Source organism: Enhydra lutris, unplaced genomic scaffold (assembly GCF_002288905.1).
Source record: "Enhydra lutris kenyoni isolate GAN:26980312 unplaced genomic scaffold, ASM228890v2 scaffoldscaffold85, whole genome shotgun sequence".
Lineage (NCBI taxonomy): Eukaryota > Metazoa > Chordata > Mammalia > Carnivora > Mustelidae > Enhydra > Enhydra lutris.
This window is the reverse complement of record NW_019154169.1, coordinates 8,193,894-8,216,816: the sequence shown is the minus strand read 5'-3', so window position 1 is coordinate 8,216,816 and position 22,923 is coordinate 8,193,894. Positions and strand designations below refer to the sequence as shown.

Here is a 22,923-nt window from a genome sequence, read left to right as displayed (position 1 = left end):
TGCATCGGGCTCTCTGCTCAGCGGGGAGCCTGCTTCCCCCTCTCTCTCTGCCTGCCTCTCTGTCTACTTGTGATCTCTGTCTGTTAAATAAATAAATAAAATCTTTTTTTAAAAAAGGTCCCTTTTCTTTTCCCCTGTACTTCATATGTATTATGAACTAAGTCATACTACCATAGGCAGGTGCTATTATTATCAGCAGCTTCTAGATGAGGAAATTAAGTGATCAAGAGGTTAAGTAATTTTTTTAAGATTTTATTCATTTGATGGGACGCCTGTGTAGCTCAGTTGGTTAAGCGGCTGCCTTCGGCTCAGGTCATGATCCCAGCATCCTGGGATCAAGTCCCACATCGGGCTCCTTGCTCAGCAGGGAGCCTGCTTCTCCCTCTGCCTCTGCCTGCCACTCTGTCTGCCTGTGCTCACTCTCTCTGACAAATAAATAAATAAAATCTTTAAAAAAATAAAATTAAATTAAAAAAAAAGATTTTATTCATTTGAGAGAGAGAGAGCATGTGAGTGCACGAACAGAGGCAGAGGCAGAGGCAGCGGGAGAAGCAGGCTCCCTGCTGGGCAGGGAGCTCGGCACGGGACCGATCCCAGGATCCTGGGATCATGACTTGAGCTGAATGCAGATGCTTAACCAACTGAGCCACCCAGGCGCCCCGAGGTTAAGTAATTTGCACAGACTGATGCAGTTTGGAAACAGCAGAAACAGGCTTCAGACCCAGGCAGTTGCTCCAGAGTCTTTGCTCTTTTTTAAAAAATTTAAATTCAATTAATTAACATAATGTATTATCGGTTTCAGAGGTAGAGGTCAGGGACTCATCAGTCTTGTATAATACCCAGTGCTCATTATAGAGACTTTGCTCTTAATTGGTACGTACCAAGCTCCTCACATACAGCAGACATTGAGAAGGCATTGTGGAATCATGGATGAGTGAATGAATGAAAGAATGAATGAATTGGACCCCAAGGCCATGCAGTGCCTCAGGGTCACAGACATCCCTTTCGTGTTCTCTGAACCCTCTGGGTCTAGAACACCGGACATGCCGGTGTCAGCTCCTGCCCTGACGGCTGCTGCCCTCTGTCCCCACAGCCGAACCAGATGATGCTGATTGACAACTGCCAGCAGCAGTGTGTGTGCCACGCTGGGCAAGGTGTGGTGTGCCAGGCCCACAGCTGCAAGCCAGGACAGGTGTGCAAGCCCTCGGGAGGCGTCCTGAGCTGCATCACCAAAGGTACTGGGCTGCATCGGACCCTGGGTGGCTGGGAATGGAGGACAGGGACCCCAGAGCAGAGGGTGGTCGAAACCCTCATTTTTACCGTGGGAGGCACAGAGGACCAAGGATCGAGGTCTCCACCTGGGGACCTCTGGGCTGGGATTTCTAGGGTCAGGGGCAGAGGGCCCCCAGGATGGAAGGTAGGGACTCATATGGTAGAATTCAGGCTGTGTGAATATACTCCCCAGGGCTACGTTTCCTAGGGCAGGTGTCTGAGACCCTCTGCATAAGGCAAGGATGGGCAAACTTTTTCCCTAAGGGGCCAGATGGTAAATATTTAAACCTGCAAGGCCTTAGGGCCTCAGTCATAACTACCCAACTCTGCCATCGTGGCGTGAAATCAGCCATAGACTATGTAAGCGAGGAGGTGAGGATCTCGTGAAACTCTGATATTTATGAAAACAGGCAGCCGGCTGTGAAAAGTCACTAGATTAGGCTCAGGGCTCCTAACACCATCTCCCCTTCAAGGTAGGGGTCTCGGGCAGGGACCCTACCAAGACTGGGGTCTTCGATACAGGGCACTCCTCAAAAGGAGGATCAGGACTTACAGGGACACAGTCTCAGACAGTGCAACACCCCGCCCCCCGCCACCACCCAATTAAGTTTAAGTCTCAGCGCTGACCCCAGGACTGGTTTCTTAGGGTGAAGCGCAGAGCATAATTTCTTACTCCCAAAGACAAGAGAATGGGACCTCCAGAACGGACTGAGACTCTCAGTGCTGCTGGGCAGGGTAACAGGACCCCCAGGGATGGGGATATAGCAGTCAGAGTTGGATCTGGAGACGGAAATCACAGAGTAGCTTCAATGCAGAGTTTAATTGACAGAATTTACCTGTAATCAAGTACCAGGGGTTTAGAAGAATATGAATGAACACAAGAAGAGCAGATGTTGGGAGCAGCCCCCTGCTCCCACCCCCAGGTTAAAGCAGGGCACCCAGGGAAGGGAGGGAGACCAGGATGTCATTGGAAGTTGCAGCTGGAGCCCACTGGCTTAGAGGTTGTGCAGGCTGGAACTGGCAGGCAGGAAGATTCTGCTGGGTTGCCGGCAAAACTAGCAAAACTCCGCAGAAGCTGCTGGCCAGAGCCTAAGTGATTCTCCAGGAGCCATGGACCTGGCTGCATACGGCCGTGTCCCCCCACCCCCCCACCCCCGCCCCGTCCCCGCAGGCGAGGAGAGCCAGAAGCCCCGCCCCCTGCTACGACCCTCCAGTGCTCTCTCCCGACAAAGCCCCATACTGTTTGTTGGTGAATTTGGAGCTGAGAGACGATAAACTGAACACGGGCACAGGCGCAGAGAAGAGGCAGTTTTAAGGTTGGAGTCTTAGGCACAGGGGTTCAAAAACTAGGGTCACAGATACAGTGGTCCTAGGGACAGATTTTTAGACAAAGAGACCCTCAGAGCTGGGGCTTCAGAAATGAGATCACCAAAGCCAAGGTCTCAGAGGCAGCCAGCTCAGGGAGGCAGAGTCTTACACAGAGGGATCCCCAGGCCCTAAGGAGATACAGGGACCCCCAGGGCAGGGTCTCAAATGTTAGGTCCTCCGAGGGTTTAAGTTCTCACCAGAAAGTTCCTCTAGTACCTTGGTTTAGCACAGAAACCTCCAGGACAGAGTCTCAGAGGGAGTGGCCCCCAGAAGGCTAGGAGCTCGGGCACATAGAGAAATGGGGGGTGGGAGACAGGTCTGGAACACAGAAAGCCCTGGGGCTGTGGATGCCCTCCATGGATGCCTGCAGGGCTGGTATCACAGCCAACAGGACCCCATGGGGCTGGGTTCCAATGTAAGAGCCCTAGAGTGTGGGTCTTGGCTGCAAGGTCCCCGGGGCCCAGGTCTCATACAGCAAACTGCCAGGTGTGGGTCTCAGCTGGGAGGCCCCTGGTATCCCTCCTCACCCGCAGTAGCCCTCAGCACCATAGAGTAGCCCCAGCACAAGGCAGATGCTGGGGAGTGAGCGACCTTAGGCCAGACAGACCCAGAATGTCCTCTTTCCTTGTCTCCAGACCCATGCCACGGTGTGACGTGTCGGCCACAGGAGACCTGCCAGGAGAAGGATGGCCAGGCTGTGTGTGTGCCCAACTATGAGGCCACATGCTGGCTATGGGGTGACCCACACTACCACTCCTTCGATGGCTGGAACTTCGACTTCCAAGGTACCTGCGACTACGTGCTGGCCGCAGCCGGCCCCCAGGGGGGCAGCTCCCAGGGCCTGACCCCCTTCACCGTCACCACCAAGAATGAGAACCGGGGCAACCCGGCCGTGTCCTATGTGAGGCTTGTCACCGTGTCTGTCCTCGGCTTCAACATCTCCATCCACAAAGGGGAGATTGGCAAAGTCCGGGTAAGTCAGGCAGCGCAGCCTGCCAGCCTTGGTTAGGAGCTGAAGGTTCTCTCTGCCCCGAGGGCGGAAACAAAACAGCAACAGCAGTTACAGCAATTATCACCTCTCTGTCGGGAATTAAGTGGCCCTAGCCCTTTGCTAAGGGCTTTGATGTGGGATGGCGGCGTTTGCCTTTGGAGAGACCTGGGTTTAAATCCAGACTGTCCTTGTGAGCTGCATGATGTTGGGCGAGTGACTTTTCTTGGTGGGCCTCCATTTCCTCATCTGGGACAGGGGATCTGGCTGAGAGCCTGTGAATGTTTGTGAGGGAATAAACGAGAGGCCCAGAGCCTCCAACATGGAGAGAAATTCAGGGAGATGGGGAGAGGGACAAGGGCCAGGAGGAGACGAGCCACCCTTCCTGCTCATGGTAAAGGGGTTGCAGATGAATGGCAGCGGGAGAGGGAGAGGTGTGGGACAGGGTAGGCACCTGATAAATAATGTTGAGTGACTTGAAGAGATGTCCAGACACAGAGGGTTGCACAGGGAATGAGGAGGGAGAGAGGGAGTCACTGAATAAGAGAGATGCAGAGAAAGACCCAGAAAGAGAGAGAGAGAGAGAAAGATACAGAGTGAGAAAGAGAAACCCCGAGAGAGAAAGAGCCAGAAAGAGAAATAAGTCTAGATGTAGAGAGAGGGAGAGACAACAGAGAGAAAGAGAGAGAGAGGAGAGGAAGGGAGGGAGATTGAGAGCGAGCGACAGACCCAGGAAAAACAGCAGAGGGAGGCTTCATTCTCCAGGTCCTGGACTCCAGCGATGTCCACAGTGCTTGTCAGATGACCTACAGCCGTCAGTCAGTTGTGAGGGAGGCCTTGGCAGCTGCCAGCCGCAGCGGGATGAGGGAGGGAGGCAGGGGCCAGAGCTGGAGCCTCCACACCTTGAGTGAGCTCTGTTTGCCTCCTTTCCCCCTCCTCCCCAGGTGAACGGTGTGCTGACAGCACTGCCCGTGTCTGTGGCAGGCGGCCGGATCTCGGTGACCCAGGGCGCATCAAAAGCGCTGCTGGTCACCGACTTCGGGCTTCAGGTCAGCTACGACTGGAATTGGCGAGTGGAGGTGACGCTGCCTAGCAGCTACCATGACGAAGTATTTGGGCTCTGCGGGAACATGGACCAAGACCGCAGCAATGACCGAGTCTTCCCCAATGGCACCCTGGCTCCCTCGATACCCGTCTGGGGCGGCAGCTGGCGTGTTCCAGGCTGGGACCCGCTGTGCTGGGATGAATGTCAGGGGAACTGTCCAACATGCCCCGAGGACCGAGTGGAGGAGTACAAGGGCCCTGGCTTCTGTGGACCCCTGGCCCCTGGCACGGGAGGCCCCTTTGCCGCCTGCCATGACCACGTGGCCCCCGACAGCTTCTTCAAGGGCTGCGTTCTGGATGTCTGCCTAGGCGGTGGGGCCCATGACATCCTTTGCCAGGCTCTGGCTGCCTACGCTGCCGCCTGCCAGGCTGCCGGGATTGCTATTAAGGACTGGAGGGAGCAGGCTGGCTGTGGTGAGTGTTCGGGAGCAGAGCCCGAACTGGGGTAGGGGAGGGGTCCTGTCTCTGCCAGACTGGATGGGTCTCATTCGGCTTTCTGGGTCGTTTTGTTTCTCACTCTCCCTCTCTGTTTTTGTCTCTAGGTTTCTTGGTGCTTATCTCTCTGTGTGTCTCCCTTTGATTGTCTCTCTGCCTCTCCATTTCTCATTCTCTCCTTGTCTCTGTTTGGGTCTTTCCCTGTGTCCCTATCACTGTCTGTCAGTGTCTCTTGCTGTTCCCCTCAGTCCCTCTGTCTGTCCCTCTCTGTCTGCCTCTGTCTCCTCCCAATCCGCTAACTCCATCCCCTGATGCCATTCCCTCCCTTTCTCTCCCTCCCACTCTTTCGTCTACCCACAGAGATCTCCTGCCCTGAGAACAGCCACTACGAGCTCTGTGGCCCTGCCTGCCCAGACAGCTGCCCATCCCCTAACCCCCCCACGACGCCAAAGCCATGTGACGGCCCCTGTGCTGAGGGCTGCCAGTGCGACCCGGGCTTTGTGTGGAGTGCTGACCGCTGCGTTCCCCTGGATGGTGGCTGCGGCTGCTGGGCCAACGGCACCTACCACGAAGCTGGCAGCGAGTTTTGGGCTGACGCCACCTGCTCCCAGATGTGCCGCTGTGGGCCTGGGGGTGGCTCGCTGGTCTGCAAACCTGCCAAGTGTGGGCTAGGGGAGCAGTGTGCCCTGCTGCCCTCGGGCCAGCATGGCTGCCAGCCTGTCAGCACAGCGGAGTGTCAGGCCTGGGGTGACCCCCATTACGTCACCCTGGATGGGCACCGATTCGACTTCCAAGGCAACTGTGAGTACCTGCTGAGCGCGCCCTGCAAGGCACTGCCCACGGGAGCCGAGAACTTCACCGTCACTGTGGTCAACGAGCACCGGGGCAGCCAGGCGGTCAGCTACACTCGCAGCGTCACCCTGCACATCTACAAACACAGCCTGACCCTCAGTGCCCAGTGGCCCCGGCAGCTGCAGGTGAGCGGCCTGGAGCCAGGCGGGAGCACATGCCAGCCCTGGGGTTGTCTGGGACAGTCAGGAATTTGCCGTTCCCCCGATTACCTTGCATAGGTTAGCAAGGAATGATGCAGGGGTCGGAGTATAGGCCTTGAGGCAGGACGGCTTGGAGCAGTGGCTTCCCCACTGGATAATTCCTTTAGTTTGGCCTTAGTTTATCCCGCTATAAAATGGGTGTAAGGAAAGTACCTGCTTCAGAGCGTTGTGTGAAGAAGCAGCAACCTCCTGTCTGCAGAGGCCTGTTATTACTACTACTGCTGTCATCATTATTATCGCAAAGGGTAGATCCCGGGCTCAAGTTTCCACCCTATACCCCCAACCCCGTGGGTAGTGGAGCCAAAATTCGAACCCGTACCCGCACCGTTCACTCCCCCAACCCCTACCCCGTGCCCGCAGGTGGACGGCAAGCTCGTAGCGCTGCCCTACCAGCTGGACTCGCGCCTGAGCGCCTATGTGAGCGGCGCCGACGTGGTGGTGACCGCGGCCGCTGGGCTCTCTCTGGCTTTCGACGGGAACAGCTTCGTGCGGCTGCGCGTGCCGTCGCCGTACGCGGGCGCCCTCTGTGGCCTGTGCGGGAACTACAACCAGGACCCGGCCGACGACCTGAAGGCTGTGGACGGGAACCCAGATGGCTGGCAGGTGGGAGGCGAGGCTGGCTGTGGGGAGTGCGTGCCCGGGCCATGCCCACCGCCATGCACAACGGAGCAGCAGGAAGCCTTCGGCGGCCCGGACGCCTGTGGCGTGATCTCCGCCGCCGACGGCCCACTGGCGCCTTGCCACGCCCTCGTGCCCCCGGAGAAGTACTTCCAGGCCTGCTTGCTGGACGCCTGCCAGGCCCAGGGCCATCCGGGAGGCCTCTGCCCGGCTGTGGCGGCCTACGTGGCAGTCTGCCAGGCCGCGGGGGCCCAGATCGGCGAATGGAGGCGGCCGGACTTCTGTCGTGAGTACTGATGCATGCATAGTCTACATAGTGGGGGTCTTCCTACCTCCCCCTTTCCAGGCCTCTAAGACAAGAGCCTTCTCCTCCACCATGGAGTTAGGCACCTCCTTGCCTCCCCTGAGCCAGATAGCTCCTGTCTGAAAAACGATCTTGGCGTACACACACTGCGATGCTCCAGGTCATACTGCAATGGGAGAGACTCAGATATACCTGGTCAGAAACCTCGGGTCCAGGATCCTCTCAGGGATTCAGGTGCTGATATCCTAGTCAGACAGACAGGGGTGGCTGGGCCCGCAGAAGCTACACAGCAAGATACAGCTGGTCAGGTAGAGGCTGTCCAGTACCCCTGGTGAGAGAGCCCTGGAGTTGGTCCCATGCACCTAGGCTGTTTCAAGCCCTGAAAGACACAAGGTCAGACAGAATTGGTCTGATAACCTCAGACGGGGACTCTCCTGCTTAGAGGCACTTGGGCAGAGACTCCCGGGTAGAATCATGACCCTGACATAGCCCCAAGTAGATGGACATATACAGGTTCTTGGTGGGATCATCCAGGGCAGTTCCCCTCAGACACATTGCCTTGGTCAAATGTATCCCGTTAGCTTCATGCAATCAGACACCTATGGTCAGAGTCATGCTGACACCAACCTTGTCAGAGAGACTCTGTCAGAGGCCCCCGGTCAGACATCCACAAGCCAGGTAGACCCAGGTGGATTCCCACCAGACACACAAGATACATTTGGCCCCACACCCCACTCAGACTCACCTGGGCAGATCCTCCCACTCTGCGCCTCCCCTGTGCCCCCTCCCTTGCTGCTGCCTGGCTCATTCCCTCTTGCTCCCCACAGCCCTCCAGTGCCCTGCCAACAGCCACTACAAGCTCTGCGGCGACTCCTGCCCCGTGAGCTGCCCGAGCCTCTCTGCACCTGAGGGCTGCGTGCAGAGCTGTCGTGAGGGCTGCGTCTGTGATGCCGGCTTCGTGCTCAGCAGTGACACCTGCGTGCCTGTGGGCCAGTGTGGATGCCTCCACGAGGGCCGCTACTACCCGCTGGGCGAGTCCTTCTACCCTGGCCCTGAGTGTGAGCGGCGCTGTGAGTGTGGGCCGGGTGGCCAAGTCACTTGCCAGGAGAGCCCGGCCTGCAGGCCCTACGAGGAGTGCCGGGTAGAGGATGGTGTCCAGGCCTGCTACCCTACAGGCTGTGGCCGCTGCGTGGTCAATGGGGGCCTCCACTACATTACCCTTGATGGCCGTGTCTATGACCTACATGGCTCCTGCTCCTACATCTTGGCCAAAGTCTGCCACCCACAGCCTGAGGATGAGGACTTTAGCATTGTGCTCGAGAAGGATGCGACCGGCAATGTCCATCAGCTGGTAGTGACTGTGGCTGGCCAGGTTGTGAGACTGGCTCGGGGGCCAAAGGTAAATGGACATGGCCTTACCCTGGGGATCTGAGCAGGGCAGGGCCCACCCTGAGGGTTCTATGACCCTGCCCCAAAGGCAAGTGAGGGGGACAGAGATCTGAGGGTCTGAAGGGGACATGGTCCCACCCCAAAGGGCCTGCAAGGGGCATGGTTCCACCCCAGGAGTCTGAGGGGACCACTCCACCCGTGGTTCTGTGAGTCCCTGATCTCCCTGACCTTTCCACCTAGGTCACCGTGGACGAAGAGGCTGTGGCCCTGCCTGTGGCTGTGGGTCGCGTGCGGGTGACCGCCGAGGGCCGGAACGTGATTTTGCAGACGACCAAAGCACTGAGGGTTCTCTTTGATGGCAATGCCCATGTCCTCATATCCATCCCCAGCCCCTTCCGTGGCCGGGTCTGTGGCCTCTGCGGGAACTTCAACAGCAACTGGACCGACGACCTCATCTTGCCCAACGGTGCTGAGGCCCCCAGCGTGGATGCCTTTGGAGCCGGGTGGCGGGTGCCCAGCTCCTCCCAGGGCTGTGGTGAGGGCTGTGGGCCCAGCGGCTGCCCCGTGTGCTTGGCCGAGGAGACAGCACCATATGAGAGCAACCAGGCCTGCGGTCAGATCCGGGACCCCCAGGGCCCTTTCGCGGCCTGCCACGCATTACTGAACCCCTCTGAGTACTTCCGCCAGTGCGTGTACGACCTGTGTTTCCACAAAGGCAACACCACCTTCCTCTGCCGCAGCCTGGAGGCCTACACGGCGGAATGCCAGGCAGTCGGTGGGACCGTGCAGACGTGGAGGACAGGCAACTTCTGCCGTGAGTGTCTGGGGGTCCCCTCGGAGGACTCCAGACTGCGCTCAGGGACACCCCCCTGACCTACTCCTGTCCTGTGTCTCAAGAGCAGTCCCTCCCTCTGGAAGGCTTCCCCCAGCTTCTCCCGCAGCACACCTGCTGGCCTCCCTCCTTCCCCCTGAAGCCCTTCTCAGACTGCAGGGACCCACAGTCCTGAAATCGCAGACACAGTTCTTCCCCAGGGTTCATCCTCAGCCCTTTCTGTGGGGACCCTGGAGGTCAGGCAGGTCCGCAGCTCACATGATAAAGCCTGAGTCTGTGGCTCACCTGGAGCCCCGGGATGGGACCATATGCCCTCCGATCCCCAGGCCAGGACGGTACCTCTCAGGTACCCCTAGTTAGGAGTATGTTTCCTTCAGACTCCCAGGGTAGGGCCGTGTCTCGCTCATCCTTCTCAGGACAGCACCCATGTCCAGAGCCATTACCCACCCCTGTAACCCTCGATTTGTATTCAGTGCTGACAGTAGACACTGTCTGTCTTCAGCCCCGACCAATCTCCTGACTACCAGTCTTAGGGGTCCAGCAGCTTCCTGGACACTTTCCCCTGGGTGTTTTTAGGGTCTCTCACACCTGCCGTGTTCCATATGACATCAGCATTTTACCCCAAACCTGATCCTCCCTTTCCCTGACCCCAGTCCTCATCTCCCGGCAGCCTTGCCATCGGCCAATTGCTCAGCCAGAGCCCAGGGCCTCACCCTAGAGGCTTGCCTTGGGTCCTTGCAACTCCCTGAGTTTGCCCCATCCTGGCCCTGGACCCCTCTGCCTCTGCTTCCCCAGTGCAGCCCTGACCATGCTATTGGACTATTGGTCCCTCTGACATGAACTCCACGGGGCAGGGCCCGAGGCTGTCTTGGCAGCTGGCATCCCCAGCACTGCCAACCGAGATCCTGGTTTGCGGGGAGGCCACAGTCAGTGTGGGGGTTGGGGCAGGGGGCCTCGCCCGCCCCCAAGCCTGACCCACCCTGCCTCTTTCCTGTACAGCACTGCAGTGCCCTGCCCACAGTCACTACTCCACCTGCATGCACTCCTGCCAGGGCTCCTGCGCAGCTCTGTCCGGCTTCACGGGCTGCACCAGCCGCTGCTTTGAGGGCTGCGAGTGTGACGACCGCTTCCTGCTCTCACATGGCACCTGCGTCCCCATACAGAACTGTGGCTGCGCCCACAATGGCCACTACTTGCCGGTGAGGGCGGGCTGGCGGCGGGCAGGGAGGGTGGAAGGGCTCAAGGGAGACTCGGGGCTTCTGTGCCGACCCCCTCAAGGTTGGGGACAGAGGAGCCACCTCCATTTCCCAGCTTGGTGACTCAGTGCCAGTAAAGTCCTGGTATGAGTTTCCTGAGGCTGCTGAGACAAACGACCTTAAACTTGGTGGCTTCACGAACCAGAGAAATCTGTTCTCCCAGAGTTCTGAAGCCCAGCATTGGAAATCAGGGTCACTGGGGCAAAATCAAGGTGTGGGCAGGATGGCGCCCTTCAGAGGCTCTGGCGGAGAATGGCTTCCTCCCCCGCTCCCGCCCCAGGTTTTGATGGATGAAGCATTCCTCAAATGTGGCCACCTCCAATTTTTTCTTCTGTGTCACATTTCCCTTCCTCTTGTGTGTGTGTGTGTCATAAAATCTCCACGTGCCTCCCTCTTCTAAGGATACATGCGATTGCATTTAAGTCCCACCCAGATAATCCAGGACAGGCTCCCCATCTCCAAATCCTTAATTCATCACATCCACAAACACTCTTTTTCCATATAAGGTAACATGGACAGGTTCCAGGAATCGGGGCCTGACATATTTGGGGGACCATTATTCGGCCTCCTCCAGTCCCCTCTCTGAGCCTCATTTTCTCCTTGGGGTTAATCGTCATCCTGGCACCAGAGGTGTTTGACAATCGGGTGCCATTGCACCTGAAGGGTACTGCTGGGCCCCGGGCCTCACCTTCTGCCTCCATCATACAGTAAAAATACTGACAATTTACAACAGCACAGAAGGTGGGCAAGTTGGCAATCGTCTCCTGATGGAAGTTGAAAGTGAATTAGATTTATTTTTGTGCTTGATGTTTTCGGCGCTCTTGTGATGTCCCAAGTTTGTTATAGGTGTTACTTTATTTAGTGATCATAACACTCCTATGAGATGGGCACTATTGCAACAAGGAGAAGTCAGCCCAGGACCGTCCCTTAGCAAGTGGTGATGCTGGGATTTACACCCCAGCAGTCCGGACCCACCCTCTGAACAACTAGGCATTCTACATCCTCATTATATTTATCAAATAAAGGAAAGATGAACGACCACATCCCATCCTCATTTATCCCCATCATTTTATTAATGGCAGAAAGGTAGGCTAGAAGGCCGGAAAGTACAAGACTTCTGGGGGAGGAAATGCCAAACTTCTCCTTCCTCTGGGTGTCACCACCTATAGGAAGCCCTCCCTGATACCCTAGGCTGGTTTAGGTATTACTGCAGTGCTTCCCCTTTCCCAGCCCTGACCAGTCTGCCTGTGCTAGAAGGTTTCTTGAATTTATGAGTCTAACATTCACTGGAGAAGTCTGGGCTGGAGATACAGATGAGCGGGCCACCCATATAGAGATGGTATTTAGCTCTTCTGTTCTATTCATTCATTTCTTTTAATGTTTTCAGACTTTTATTTTTATTTTTTAATACTTAACATATAACATATTATTTGTTTCAGGGGTACAGGTCTGTGATTGATCAGTCTTAAATAATACCCGGTGCTCTTACAACACATACCCTCCCCAGTGTCCGTCATCCAAGTACCCCATCTTCCCAGCCTCCAGCAACCTCCCCTCCAGCAGCCCTCAGTTTTTTCCTAAGATTAAGAGTCTCTTATGGTTTGTCTCCCTCTCTGGTTTTGTCTTGTTTCATTTTTTTCCTCTCTTCCCCTATGATCTTCTGCCTTGTTTCTTAAATTCCACATATCAGTGAGATCATATGATAATTGTCTTTCTCTGGTTGACTTATTTCACTTAGCATAATATTCTCTAGTTTCATCCATGCCATTACAAATGGCAAGATTTCATTTTTGATGGCCATGTAGTATTCCATTCTGTATGTGTGTGTGTGTGTGTGTGTGTGTGTGTGTGTGTGTACACACACCACATCTTCTTTATCCATCCATCTGTTGATGGACATCTAGGCTTTTTCCATGGTTTGGCTATTGTGGACATTGCCACTATAAACATTGAGGAGCATATGCCCCTTAGGATCACTATATTTGTATCTTTAGGGTAAATACCCAGTGGTGCGATTGCTGGGTTGTAGGGTAGCTCTATTTTCATACTTTTTGAGGAACCTCCATACTGTTTTCCAGAGTGGCTGCACCAGCTTGCATTCCCACCAACAGTGTAGGAGGGTTCCCCTTTCTCCACATCCTCACCGACATCTGTCGTTTCCTGACTTGTTGATCTTAGCCATTCTGACTGGTGTGAGGTGGTATCTCATTGTGATTTTGATTTGTATTTCCCTGATGCCGAGGGATATGGAGCACTTTTTCATGTGTCTGTTGGCCATCTGGATGTCTTCTTTGCAGAAATGTCTGTTCATGTGTTCTGCCCATTTCTTGATTGGATTATTTTTCTTTGGATGTTGAGTTTGATAAGTTCTTTGTAGATTTTGGATACTAGCCCTTTATCTGATATGTCATTTGCAAATATCTTCTCCCATTCTGTTGGTTGTCTTTTGGTTTTGTTGACTGTTTCCTTTGCTCTGCACAAGCTTTTTATCTTTAAGTCCCAATAGTTCATTTTTGCCTATGTTTCCCTTGGCTTTGGAGACATGTCTAGCAAGAATTTGCTGCGGCTGAGGTCGAAGAGGTTGCTGCCTGTGTTCTTCTCTAGGATTTGGATGGATTCCTGTCTCACACTGAGGTCTTTCATCCATTTTGAGTCTATTTTTGTGTGTGGTGTAAAGAAATGGTCCAGTTTCATTCTTCTGCATGATGCTGCACAATTTTTCCAACACTGTTTTTTGAAGAGACTGTCGTTTTTCCACTGGACATTCTTTCCTGCTTTGTCAAAGATTAGTTGACCACAGAGCTAAGGGTTCATTTCTGGGTTCTCTATTCAGACTTCTTTTTTTAAAGAATTCAAACTTAAGGAAACTTGCAAGAATCATATGAAGAACTCCTATATACCTTTCCTTTAGGTTCTTGTTGACCTTTTAGCATGTTTGCTTTTTTTTTAAGATTTTATTTATTTATTTGAGAGAGAGAGGGAGAGAGAAAATGAGCGAAAGGGAGGGGCAGAGGAAGGGGGAGAAGCAGAGTCCCCGCTGAGCAGGGAGCCCGATGCGGGGCTCAATCCCAGGACCCTGAGATCATGACCTGAGTCAAAGGCAGACACTGAACTGACTGAGCACCCCCCCCGGTACCCCCTTACGCTTGGTCTATCATCCTTTCGTATAAGGGTATATGAACGTGTTTTCTGAACTATTTGAGAGTGATGCTGACATAGTGCTCGTTTACCCCCTAGTACTTTGGCTTGGCTTTCCTAAGAACAAGGAAATTCATTTACATGATTATGATGTGATTAATTTCAAAATCAGGAAGTGAACACTGACTCAATACTATATAAAGACTCCGTTTGAGTTTTACCAGTGGTCCCAGTGATATCCTCTACAACAATTACCCGCCCCTCCTGGGCCAGAGTCTAAAGGAGGATCAGACACTGCTTTTAGTTTTGTTGAGATTTGATGAGATCACCAGGTAGTGAACCCAAAGAGAGAAGGAAAAGGTCTAAGGGCTGCACACTGAGCAAAGTAACAGTTACGGATTGGGGAGATGATCTGGGAGGTGAGGACGAACTTGAAAACACAGGAAAAAGGGAGGAGCCAGTCAGGTAGGAGAAAAAAAGTTATTTGCTGGAGTTGGGTTCCCAGGGCCCTGTGTTCTGGGCTGTGGGTGTCAGGACTCCAGGCTTTCTTCTTACCTGCTATCATTTGGCTTTTACTGGTTTACAAATTACCCCAAAACATAGTGGCCTAAAACATCTACTTGCTGAGTTCATGATTCTGGGAGTCCGCTGTTCAGGCTGGACTCAGCTGGGTGCTTTCTCTGCCGTTCTGGAGCTCATCATACATCTCTAGCCCAGCGGTGGGTCTGCTGAGGGCTGGCTGGCGTACAGTGGTGGCAGCTGGGATTGGTGTCTCTCTTCCGTGGGGTCTGATCATCCAGCAAACTAGCCCACGCTTGTTCTTATGGCCAGGGACCCAAGAAAGAGAGAGAGAAGGGAGGAAGGAAGGGAAAGAGAGAGAGAGAGAAAGCTGTGAGGTCTCATGAGGTCCAACCTTGAACCTGGGGCGGCATTACTTCTGTTGCCTTATAACAAACAAAGTGTAGCGCTAAACTGAACCCAGATTCCTAGGGGAAGGGGAAGTAAACTCCATGGCTCAGTGGAAGTTGCTGCCAAGTCACCCTGTACGGTTGCAGAGAGTCTGGGAGATTGCGGCCATGGGCGCCATCCGCCCCACCCCGGCCACCTGGCCCCTCTCTCTATGCACAGGTGAACTCCTCACTGCTGAGCTCAGACTGCCACCAGCGCTGTTCCTGTTCCCAAAGCACTGGCCTGACTTGTAAGGCATCCAGCTGCGAGCCAGACCGTGTCTGTGAGGTCCAGGCTGGGGCCCGGAACTGCTGGGCCTCCCAGGGTCTCTGTTCTGTCTCTCTGGATAACAGCCTCACCACCTTCGATGGGTCCCGCAGAGCCTTCCGCTCCCAGGGCATCTACGAGCTGTCTTCCCGCTGCCCGGGGCTACCAGACACCATCCCGTGGTTCCGCGTGGTGGCTGTGGTCCAGGCCTGCCAAGGCAAAGTTGAACCTGTGAATCAGGTTCACATCTTTTTCAAGGATGGGCTGGTGACTCTGAGCTCAGAGAACGGAGTGTGGGTAAGCCTGGGCACATGGGCATGTCTCCCTTGGGCTTTTGTCCTTCCTGCTGCTGTGCGCCTACAATCCTGGCTGCCCGTCTGTCATGTGTTTTCTTTTTTTTTTTAAAGATTTTGTTTATTTATTTGACAGAGAGAAATCACAAGTAGGCAGAGAGGCAGGCAGAGAGAGAGGAGGAAGCAGGCTCCCTGCTGAGCAGAAAGCCCGATGTGGGGCTCGAACCCAGGACCTGGGATCATGACCTGAGCTGAAGGCAGCGGCTTAACCCGCTGAGCCACCCAGGCGCCCCTGCCATGTGTTTTCTTTATCCAGATCTCTGTAGTTCGGTCTCTAGATTGGTATTTGTCTCGGTATTTCAAACTTAGTCTGTTCTGGCTGAGTTCTTGAGGAGCAAAAACACACTCAAGTCAATCAGTCCTTTTGATCATAGCATTAATCGAAACTCTATTGGTTGTAAGCAGCAGAAATCCGAATCAGGTTGCCTTGAGCAAAAAGGAATTTCTTGGCCCCTAGAACTAGAAAATCCAGGGGTAGAGCCTCAGGCATGGCTGGATCCAGGCGCCCTAGTGGTATTATCTGGATTTGTACCTCTATCTTTTGGACTTGCCGTTCACCAAATCAGTTTCATTCTTTGTGGTTCCCCACAAGGACAGGGACTATTATCTCCATTGTACACAGAGGATAAACTAGGGCCCAAGAAGCCCCAAGCATTCAGAGTGCCTGGGAGAGATCCAGGCTTTGAACCCACCAGCACTGGGCTCTGTTCCCCACCATGTTGGTGGAAACAATGTCCTAGGGGTAACAAGGGGCCATGATCATGTACAAGTGCAGTATTCAATAGGAACTTCTCCTGGACTCTGATGATGCCGGCCACTGATCCTTCCCTCACCTGTCCCTCAGCTTGCTTTTTGGGCCCCACTCAGGCTGTCATTGCCTGCCTCCATGAGTCTGTTCCAGCCATGGTGCCCCTCCCTTCTGCCCCTTGACTTCCTCTCACGTACATTTATGTTTGCCAAACCCCATGGTTCTTGCCACCCCCATTCCAGATTTCTCATAGAGAATCCGGCCAAACTGAGGTCTGATGCTGACTTACGTTCCAATCATTCATGGCCCACACGGGAGAGCCCAAGACCCAAACATGGACGTCAAGCTACACTAAAGTTCCCAGATGAGCATGTCCCTAGTTCTGTGGCCTTTTACTGGTTGCAGAGACATCCACTGGGGTCTTCTAGGTTCAGTGGAGAGAGACAGCCAATGCTCCACACACACACACCCCTCGGTGGATGGTCTGCAAACCCCCACCAGCGCTTGGAGATGGGCGAAGACTCAGCCTTGCTGGAAGCAGGGAGGTTTGCATTCTCTCTTTCCAATAATCTGAGCCAGTCATTCCTTTTCTCAAGCCATCTCCTTGATCCATAATTCAGGTTAACAGACCCCTACTCTTGACCTCCCCCTTGCCCTTCTACTGAGAGAAACAGTTCTCTACAGAGCAGACAGATGTTCGAGAAATGGGAATCAGATCAGGTGGAAAACTCTACGGTGGCTTCCTAGAGCAGCATTCCAAACTCAAGCCACCTCCCTTCATTGGCCTACATACAAGGTTTTGTGTGATCTGACTCCTGCTGGCCTCCAACCCTGTTTCCCGTAACCATCCCTTGTTAGCTATGCTAATGATAGGCCAGGCCGACCTTTCAGTAAACCAGGCTTGTTCTCGCTTCGGACCTTCACATGTGCTGTTCCTACTGCTGCAAAGCTCTTCACCCAGGCAGACTGAGTTGACACCTTCTCATTCTCCAGATCTCAGTTCCAGCGCTGCTTCTCCAGAAAGGCCTTTCCTGACCACGTACAAAAGTTCCTCCTCTCTATCCCGGTCTCCATCCTATCGGGGTCTTTGATTTCCTTCAAAACACTTCTCGCTTTCTGTAGTCACCCATTATTTGTTCGTGTTTCTTGCCTTTCTTCATCACTAGAATATAATCCTTAGGTGGGCCGTGGTCCCATCCATCTTGGTCATCACTTTGTCCCCAGTACCCAGGATGGGGCCTGCCCACCCAAGAGGATTCCCAGGAAAAGGTTGTTTTTGTGAATACATTCAGCCCTGTTCCGTCTACAACAGACCATGCACTGAGTGACAGATGATTCAGACCAAAGCTTAAAGCCTGGTAAAACTCTGCATCCACCCCTCCAGCTATCCTTCACTGCATCTCTCTCTTTCTTTCCCTTCTTCCAGCCATCTATTTTTCTACCTGTTTCCTTTTTCCCCTTTCTCCCTCCCTCCTTTTTCCCTCCCTCCATTCCTTCTTTCCTTCTATCCACCCACCTATCATCCATTCACCTACCAGTTGTGGGAGGCCACGGTAAGGCTTGAGATGAGAACCAAACCAGGCCCTGACTTGTGCCTCCTTTAAAGGCTGAATAGCCAAACAAAATGCTTAGGTCGATAAAGTCGAGTAGCACTGAGAAAGGGTCTGGTTTGGTTCTTGTCTCAAGCCTTACTGTGGCCTCCCACAACCAGTCCATACACCCATCCATCCCCTCATCCACCCATCCATCATCCATCCATCCATCCATCATCCATCCATCCATCCAACTACAAGTCCATCCATCCGTCGATCCATCAATCCATGCATCCACCCACCCATCATCCATCCACCCACCAGTGTGTACACCCACCCATCCACTCACCCAACCAACCACCATCCACCCACCAATCCATCCATCCATCCATCTATCCAGGCAATATCTACCTATCTTTCCAATCAACTGACAGAGGAACAGACAGAAATCATTTATTTAAAAAGAACTTTAATTCAAAGAAGTTTCTCTAGGGAGTCTAGCTCTAGAAGGATTAACTCATCAATGAAAACAAACAACAGATATTTAAAGGAAAAATCTCATACAGTTCCCAAGGTTACTGAGTCCACAGCTTATGACAGAGAAACTGTAATTTTCTCACATGATTGTGATACTTTCTAGATCATTACTTGTCTTCAGACATCAGCATTGAGAAAATAAAGCATGAAGTTGCTTTTGTTAGGGAACCAGTAACTTACAGGACACATACAAGTGTGTCCTATACTTTATTTTGAAAAAGAAAACCGGAAAGGATGATGCTGGAGTTGGATTGTGTGTTTATCTCTCTGGTATAAAGTGCTCCTCGCCACCCCAGGTGCCCTCGAGATGTTTTTTGCATCCTTACTTATCCATTGACCCATCTCTCTGTCAACTGTCTTTCCTTTTAACCATCTGTCCAAATCTCCAGCTAGCTTATGTATGCATCTGTCCATACCATGCCTCTATCCATGTCTTTGTCTCCTTTGGCACCTGTGTCTCTGCTTTTGCTCCTTGAACTTGTTTTCCTGCTTGGAGTCTCCTTCCTGATAACCCTCCAGTTCTTTTGTGGCTCTAGTCTCACCTTGTTTCCCCTACCACCACCAGGTGAATGGTATCCATGTGGCCCTCCCAGCTGAGTTATCAGCATCTGTGTCCATACATAAGAATCCCGATGGCTCCGTGAGCGTTAACCAGAAGGCAGGGGTCCAGGTATGGCTTGACCTCAAAGGGAAGCTGGCTGTGATGGTCAACGAAGCCCATGCTGGGAAGCTATGTGGGGTCTGTGGAAACTTTGACGGGGACCAGACCAATGACGAGAATGACTCCGGAAAATGACATCGGACATCTGGAGAATGCAGGACTTCTCCCCATGGTGAGGGGTATAGCATAGAAGCCAGGCTACTTGGGGCAGGGGTACCTGGGTCCTCATGGGAAGTGGGCAGTCGGGGGTAAGTGCTCAGTCTGCAAGAGGAAATGCTAAGAGTCTGTCTCTTACAGTGACAGCTGGTCAGTCATCTACTGGGAATGAGGACTTCAGGACCTGACCTTCCTGGAGACTGCAATAATTGGGGGGTGCACAGTGTCCATGTGTGCCCCTACACTGTTGTATCCCTTTGATGAGTCACCAAGGCCAACTGCAAGAGCACTGAATAAATATCTCAGGCTAAGCTGCATGCCAGTGTGTCTGTCTCATGCCTCCTCCTCCCCAACTTTCCTTCTTGCATGGCAGCTGCCAGATGCCTGCACAATAAATTTGGGGGTGAAAAGATGGATGGATGGATGGATGGATGGATGGGTGGATGGATGGGTGGGTGGGTGGATGGATGGATGGATGGAAGGATTATGGGTGGGTAGAAGGGAGGAGAAAGGGAGGGAGGGAGGAAGGAGACATAGATGGGCAGATGGTGGGTGGAGAAATGGGAAGATAGGGACATGGATAATTAAAAGAGTAGATGAGAAGATGAACAATTGGATGGAGGGAAGGAGTCAAAAATAGAAAGATGGATGAATAGATTCCAGCTTTATCATTTATAGTCCAACAAGTTAATTTCTCTGTCACTCAGTTTCCTCGTATGTCTTAGTCTGTGCAGCTGCTAAAACAAAATACCACAGAATGAATGCCTTATAAAGAGCAAACATTTATTTCTCACCTTTCCAGAGACTGGGAAGTCCAAGGTCAAGTCACCAGCGAACTCAGTATCTGGCGAGAGGCCTCTCCCTGGTTCATAGTTGGCTCTCTTCTCATGTGTCCTCACAGGGCAGAGGGGCAAAGGAGCCCTTTAGGGCCTCTTTTATAAAGGCACTAATCTCATCCATGAGGGCTCCACCCTCACGACCCAATCACCTCTCAAAGGCCCCACCTCCAAATACCATCACATTGGGGATTATGTTCCAACATAAGAATTCTAAAAGGATTCAGTCACTCAACACCATCTCTATTTTAGAGAGAGTGTGTGGGCAGAGGAAGGGGCAGAGAGAGAGGGAAAGGGATAGGGAGAGACTCTCAAGCAGACTCCCCACTGAGCAGCGAGCATGATGAGGGCTCCCATCTCAAGACCCTGAGACAAAGACCTGAGCCAAAACCAAGGGTCAGATGCTTAACCAACTGAGCCACCCGGGTGCCCCAACAGCATCATATTTAAAGCAGAGTTCAGGAAAGTACCCACCTCACGGAGTTGGAGTGGGGATTTAATGTGTCAATCCTATCCAAAATTTGAAATCCCTCTTCCTTTCCAACCCCGTCCCCCACCCTTCCCACGGTGGCCTTCCCCACCTCAGTGAATAGCACTGCCTCCACTCAGCCGAAAACAGGGATCATTCTTGATTCTTCCCTTCCTGTCCGCCCGCCTCAGTTCATTAACATACCCTGTTGGGTTGTATCAAAGCATATCCACTTTCTTAAGCCCGCCTGGTGCAACCTTCACCCTCATTCATGCTGACAATGCCAACAGCCTCCTATCCGCTCTTCCCCTTTTGCAATCCATTCTCACCACTACTCTACGACTCTTGTTAACATATAAGGGGGACGATTAGCTAGAAATTTCTCTTATAATAAAATCAAATTCTTCACCTTCTCCTATAAGGCCCCTGTCCACCTCTTCTGACTCATCTCCAGTTGCCGCCTTGCCAATTATGATTTGGGAACCTGCTCTTTCAATGTACCGATCATGCCAAATGTTCCCATTTCACTTCTGTGCACTTGGCGCATGACTAGCTGCTGCTTATCCCTCAAATGTCAGCTTATATGTTACTACCTTAGAGAGGCCTTCCACAGCCACCTCATTTAAAGTGGATTCCCTCTGTTACCCTCTGTCCCAGACATTTGCCTGCTTGCTTCTTTCCTTCCTAGCATTTACTACACTTCAAAATTACTTTCATTTGAATTTCTGCCCAATTAGAAGTAACTCAAAGGTAGAGACTACATCTGTCTCATTCACCACTTTAAAGATTTTATTTATTTATATGACAGACAGAGATCACAAAAAGGGAGAGAGGCAGGCAGAGAGAGAGAGAGGAGGAAGCAGGCTCCCCACTGAGCAGAAAGCCTGATGCGGGGCTCGATCCCAGGACCCTGGGATCATGACCTGAGCCAAAGGCAGAGGCTTTAACCCACTCAGCCACCCAAAAGCCCCACATTCACCACTTTATTCCCAGAAACTAGCACATAGTAGATGCTGAGTACATATTTACTTGAATGAGTAAATGACCAATGATTAACCTGGAGCAAAGATTGCATAGTAAATCCTTTACATAGTAAAGGATTATATCCACAATATGAAAAGTGCTCCTTCAAATCAATAAGAAAAAGATAACAGTTCAATTAGAAAAAAATGAGGATATACACAGGCAATTGACAGAAAAAGAAATGTATATATGTTGAATGATTCAATATGTCAGGTTATTCATATATAATATTTCTGAGCTTCACAACAAACCTGCAACAACAACAAAAAGGACAATCCAGATGTCTATTAGTAGGAGACTGGTTGATCTAACATGATGGACAACTCTGCAGATGAAGGTAAAATAAGGTATATTTGTATACACTGTACAGTACTGATCTCCAGGATATGAAGTGAAGAAAGCAAGGTGGGAACAGGGTACATAGTGAGAGAGACCTAAGAGAAGGGTCACAAGGGGGCTTTAGGAGTACTGGTAATGCCCTTTTTGTGGGCTTGGGTGGCAGTGATATGGGTTCCCCCCTTTGCGATAACTCGTAAAACTGCACAGTTGCATGCACGTTTCTGTAAGCGTGTCGTATTTCAAAAAAAAAAGTTTTAAAACGAATAAAATCATAATCTCTGAAAATTCTTGGCCAGAGTGTGTGTGTGTGTGAGAGAGAGAGAGAGAGAGAGAGAGATTGAGAGAGAACAACCAAGTGAAGCACTCACTCTGGGCCAGGCCTTGTTCTAGGTACTGGGCGATACAGCAATGAATGGAACAGACCAGTTCATTCTCCTGGAGGTTTTTAGTAATTTCTCATAGTAGCACTTGTTTTGCTTTGTGGAATGAATACAAGGATAAATATTAATATTATAAAATTACGAGTCACAAATTCCCAATACTTATGCAGAATCCACTCACTCCTCCCTCTGTACCCCGATCTTGTCCTTCCTTGTCTGCTACCTGATCCACCACAGCAGTCTCCCCCTTGGTCTTCCTGCTTTCAAGGCAACTCCCACACTGTTTCCCACCTGCAGACAGTGTGCTCCCATGTCAGATCACACCCCTTCTCTGTTCAAGAACCTTCCATAGCTTCAGATCACTCAGAATAAAAGCCAAGTCCTCCCCGTGGCACACAAGGCCCCACACAATTTTCCCTGCTCTCGTCTGCTTCCACTCTGCGGGCTAACTCTGCCCCAACCACACCCTTCACTGCTTCTCCAACCCTCCATACCCTCCCTGCCCCAGGCCCTTTGCACATACAATCCTTGCTACCTAGAACTCTCTTCCCCCAGATAGGGCCATACCTCACTCTTCACCTCTTTTAGCTCTTTGCTCAAGTCACCTGATGCATTCCTTGACCACCAGTGAAGAAATGTCACCCCTCCTCTAACAGTCCTCTCTTCTTTCCCTGCTGTTATTTCTCCAAAGCACCTTTATTGCCTTCTAATACCTTGGTTGGTATCTGTTTCTCCCACTAGAAAGATGAACTCCAGAAGGGTGGGGATTTGGATGTGTTCATTGCTGTATTCTCAGTGCATAGGGCACCTGGTGCATAAATGCTTATCAAGCCCAGAGTCTTCCCTGTTCTTAGCGGGGGAATGGGTCAGGGAACGTTTTCCAGTATAGAGGGGCCTTAGGTAGTTAATTATAGAGAA

General features: G+C 52.2%; 1 protein-coding gene across 1 annotated transcript in view; it reads left to right on the top strand.

Annotated features, from left to right (window-relative positions):
- The window catches only part of LOC111161544 (Fc fragment of IgG binding protein), a 42,955-nt gene extending 23,772 nt beyond the window's left edge, over window positions 1-19,183 (top strand). Inside the window, exons 9-19 of the mRNA XM_022525278.1 lie at window positions 1,094-1,235; window positions 3,276-3,613; window positions 4,573-5,146; window positions 5,528-6,144; window positions 6,580-7,123; window positions 7,969-8,540; window positions 8,771-9,344; window positions 10,362-10,561; window positions 14,885-15,268; window positions 18,707-18,974; window positions 19,100-19,183. Of these exons, the coding sequence (XP_022380986.1) occupies window positions 1,094-1,235; window positions 3,276-3,613; window positions 4,573-5,146; window positions 5,528-6,144; window positions 6,580-7,123; window positions 7,969-8,540; window positions 8,771-9,344; window positions 10,362-10,561; window positions 14,885-15,268; window positions 18,707-18,937 (4,176 nt within the window). The 3' untranslated portion in view covers window positions 18,938-18,974; window positions 19,100-19,183. The remainder of the gene's footprint in view (window positions 1-1,093; window positions 1,236-3,275; window positions 3,614-4,572; window positions 5,147-5,527; window positions 6,145-6,579; window positions 7,124-7,968; window positions 8,541-8,770; window positions 9,345-10,361; window positions 10,562-14,884; window positions 15,269-18,706; window positions 18,975-19,099) is intronic.
- The last annotated feature ends 3,740 nt before the right edge of the window (window positions 19,184-22,923 follow it).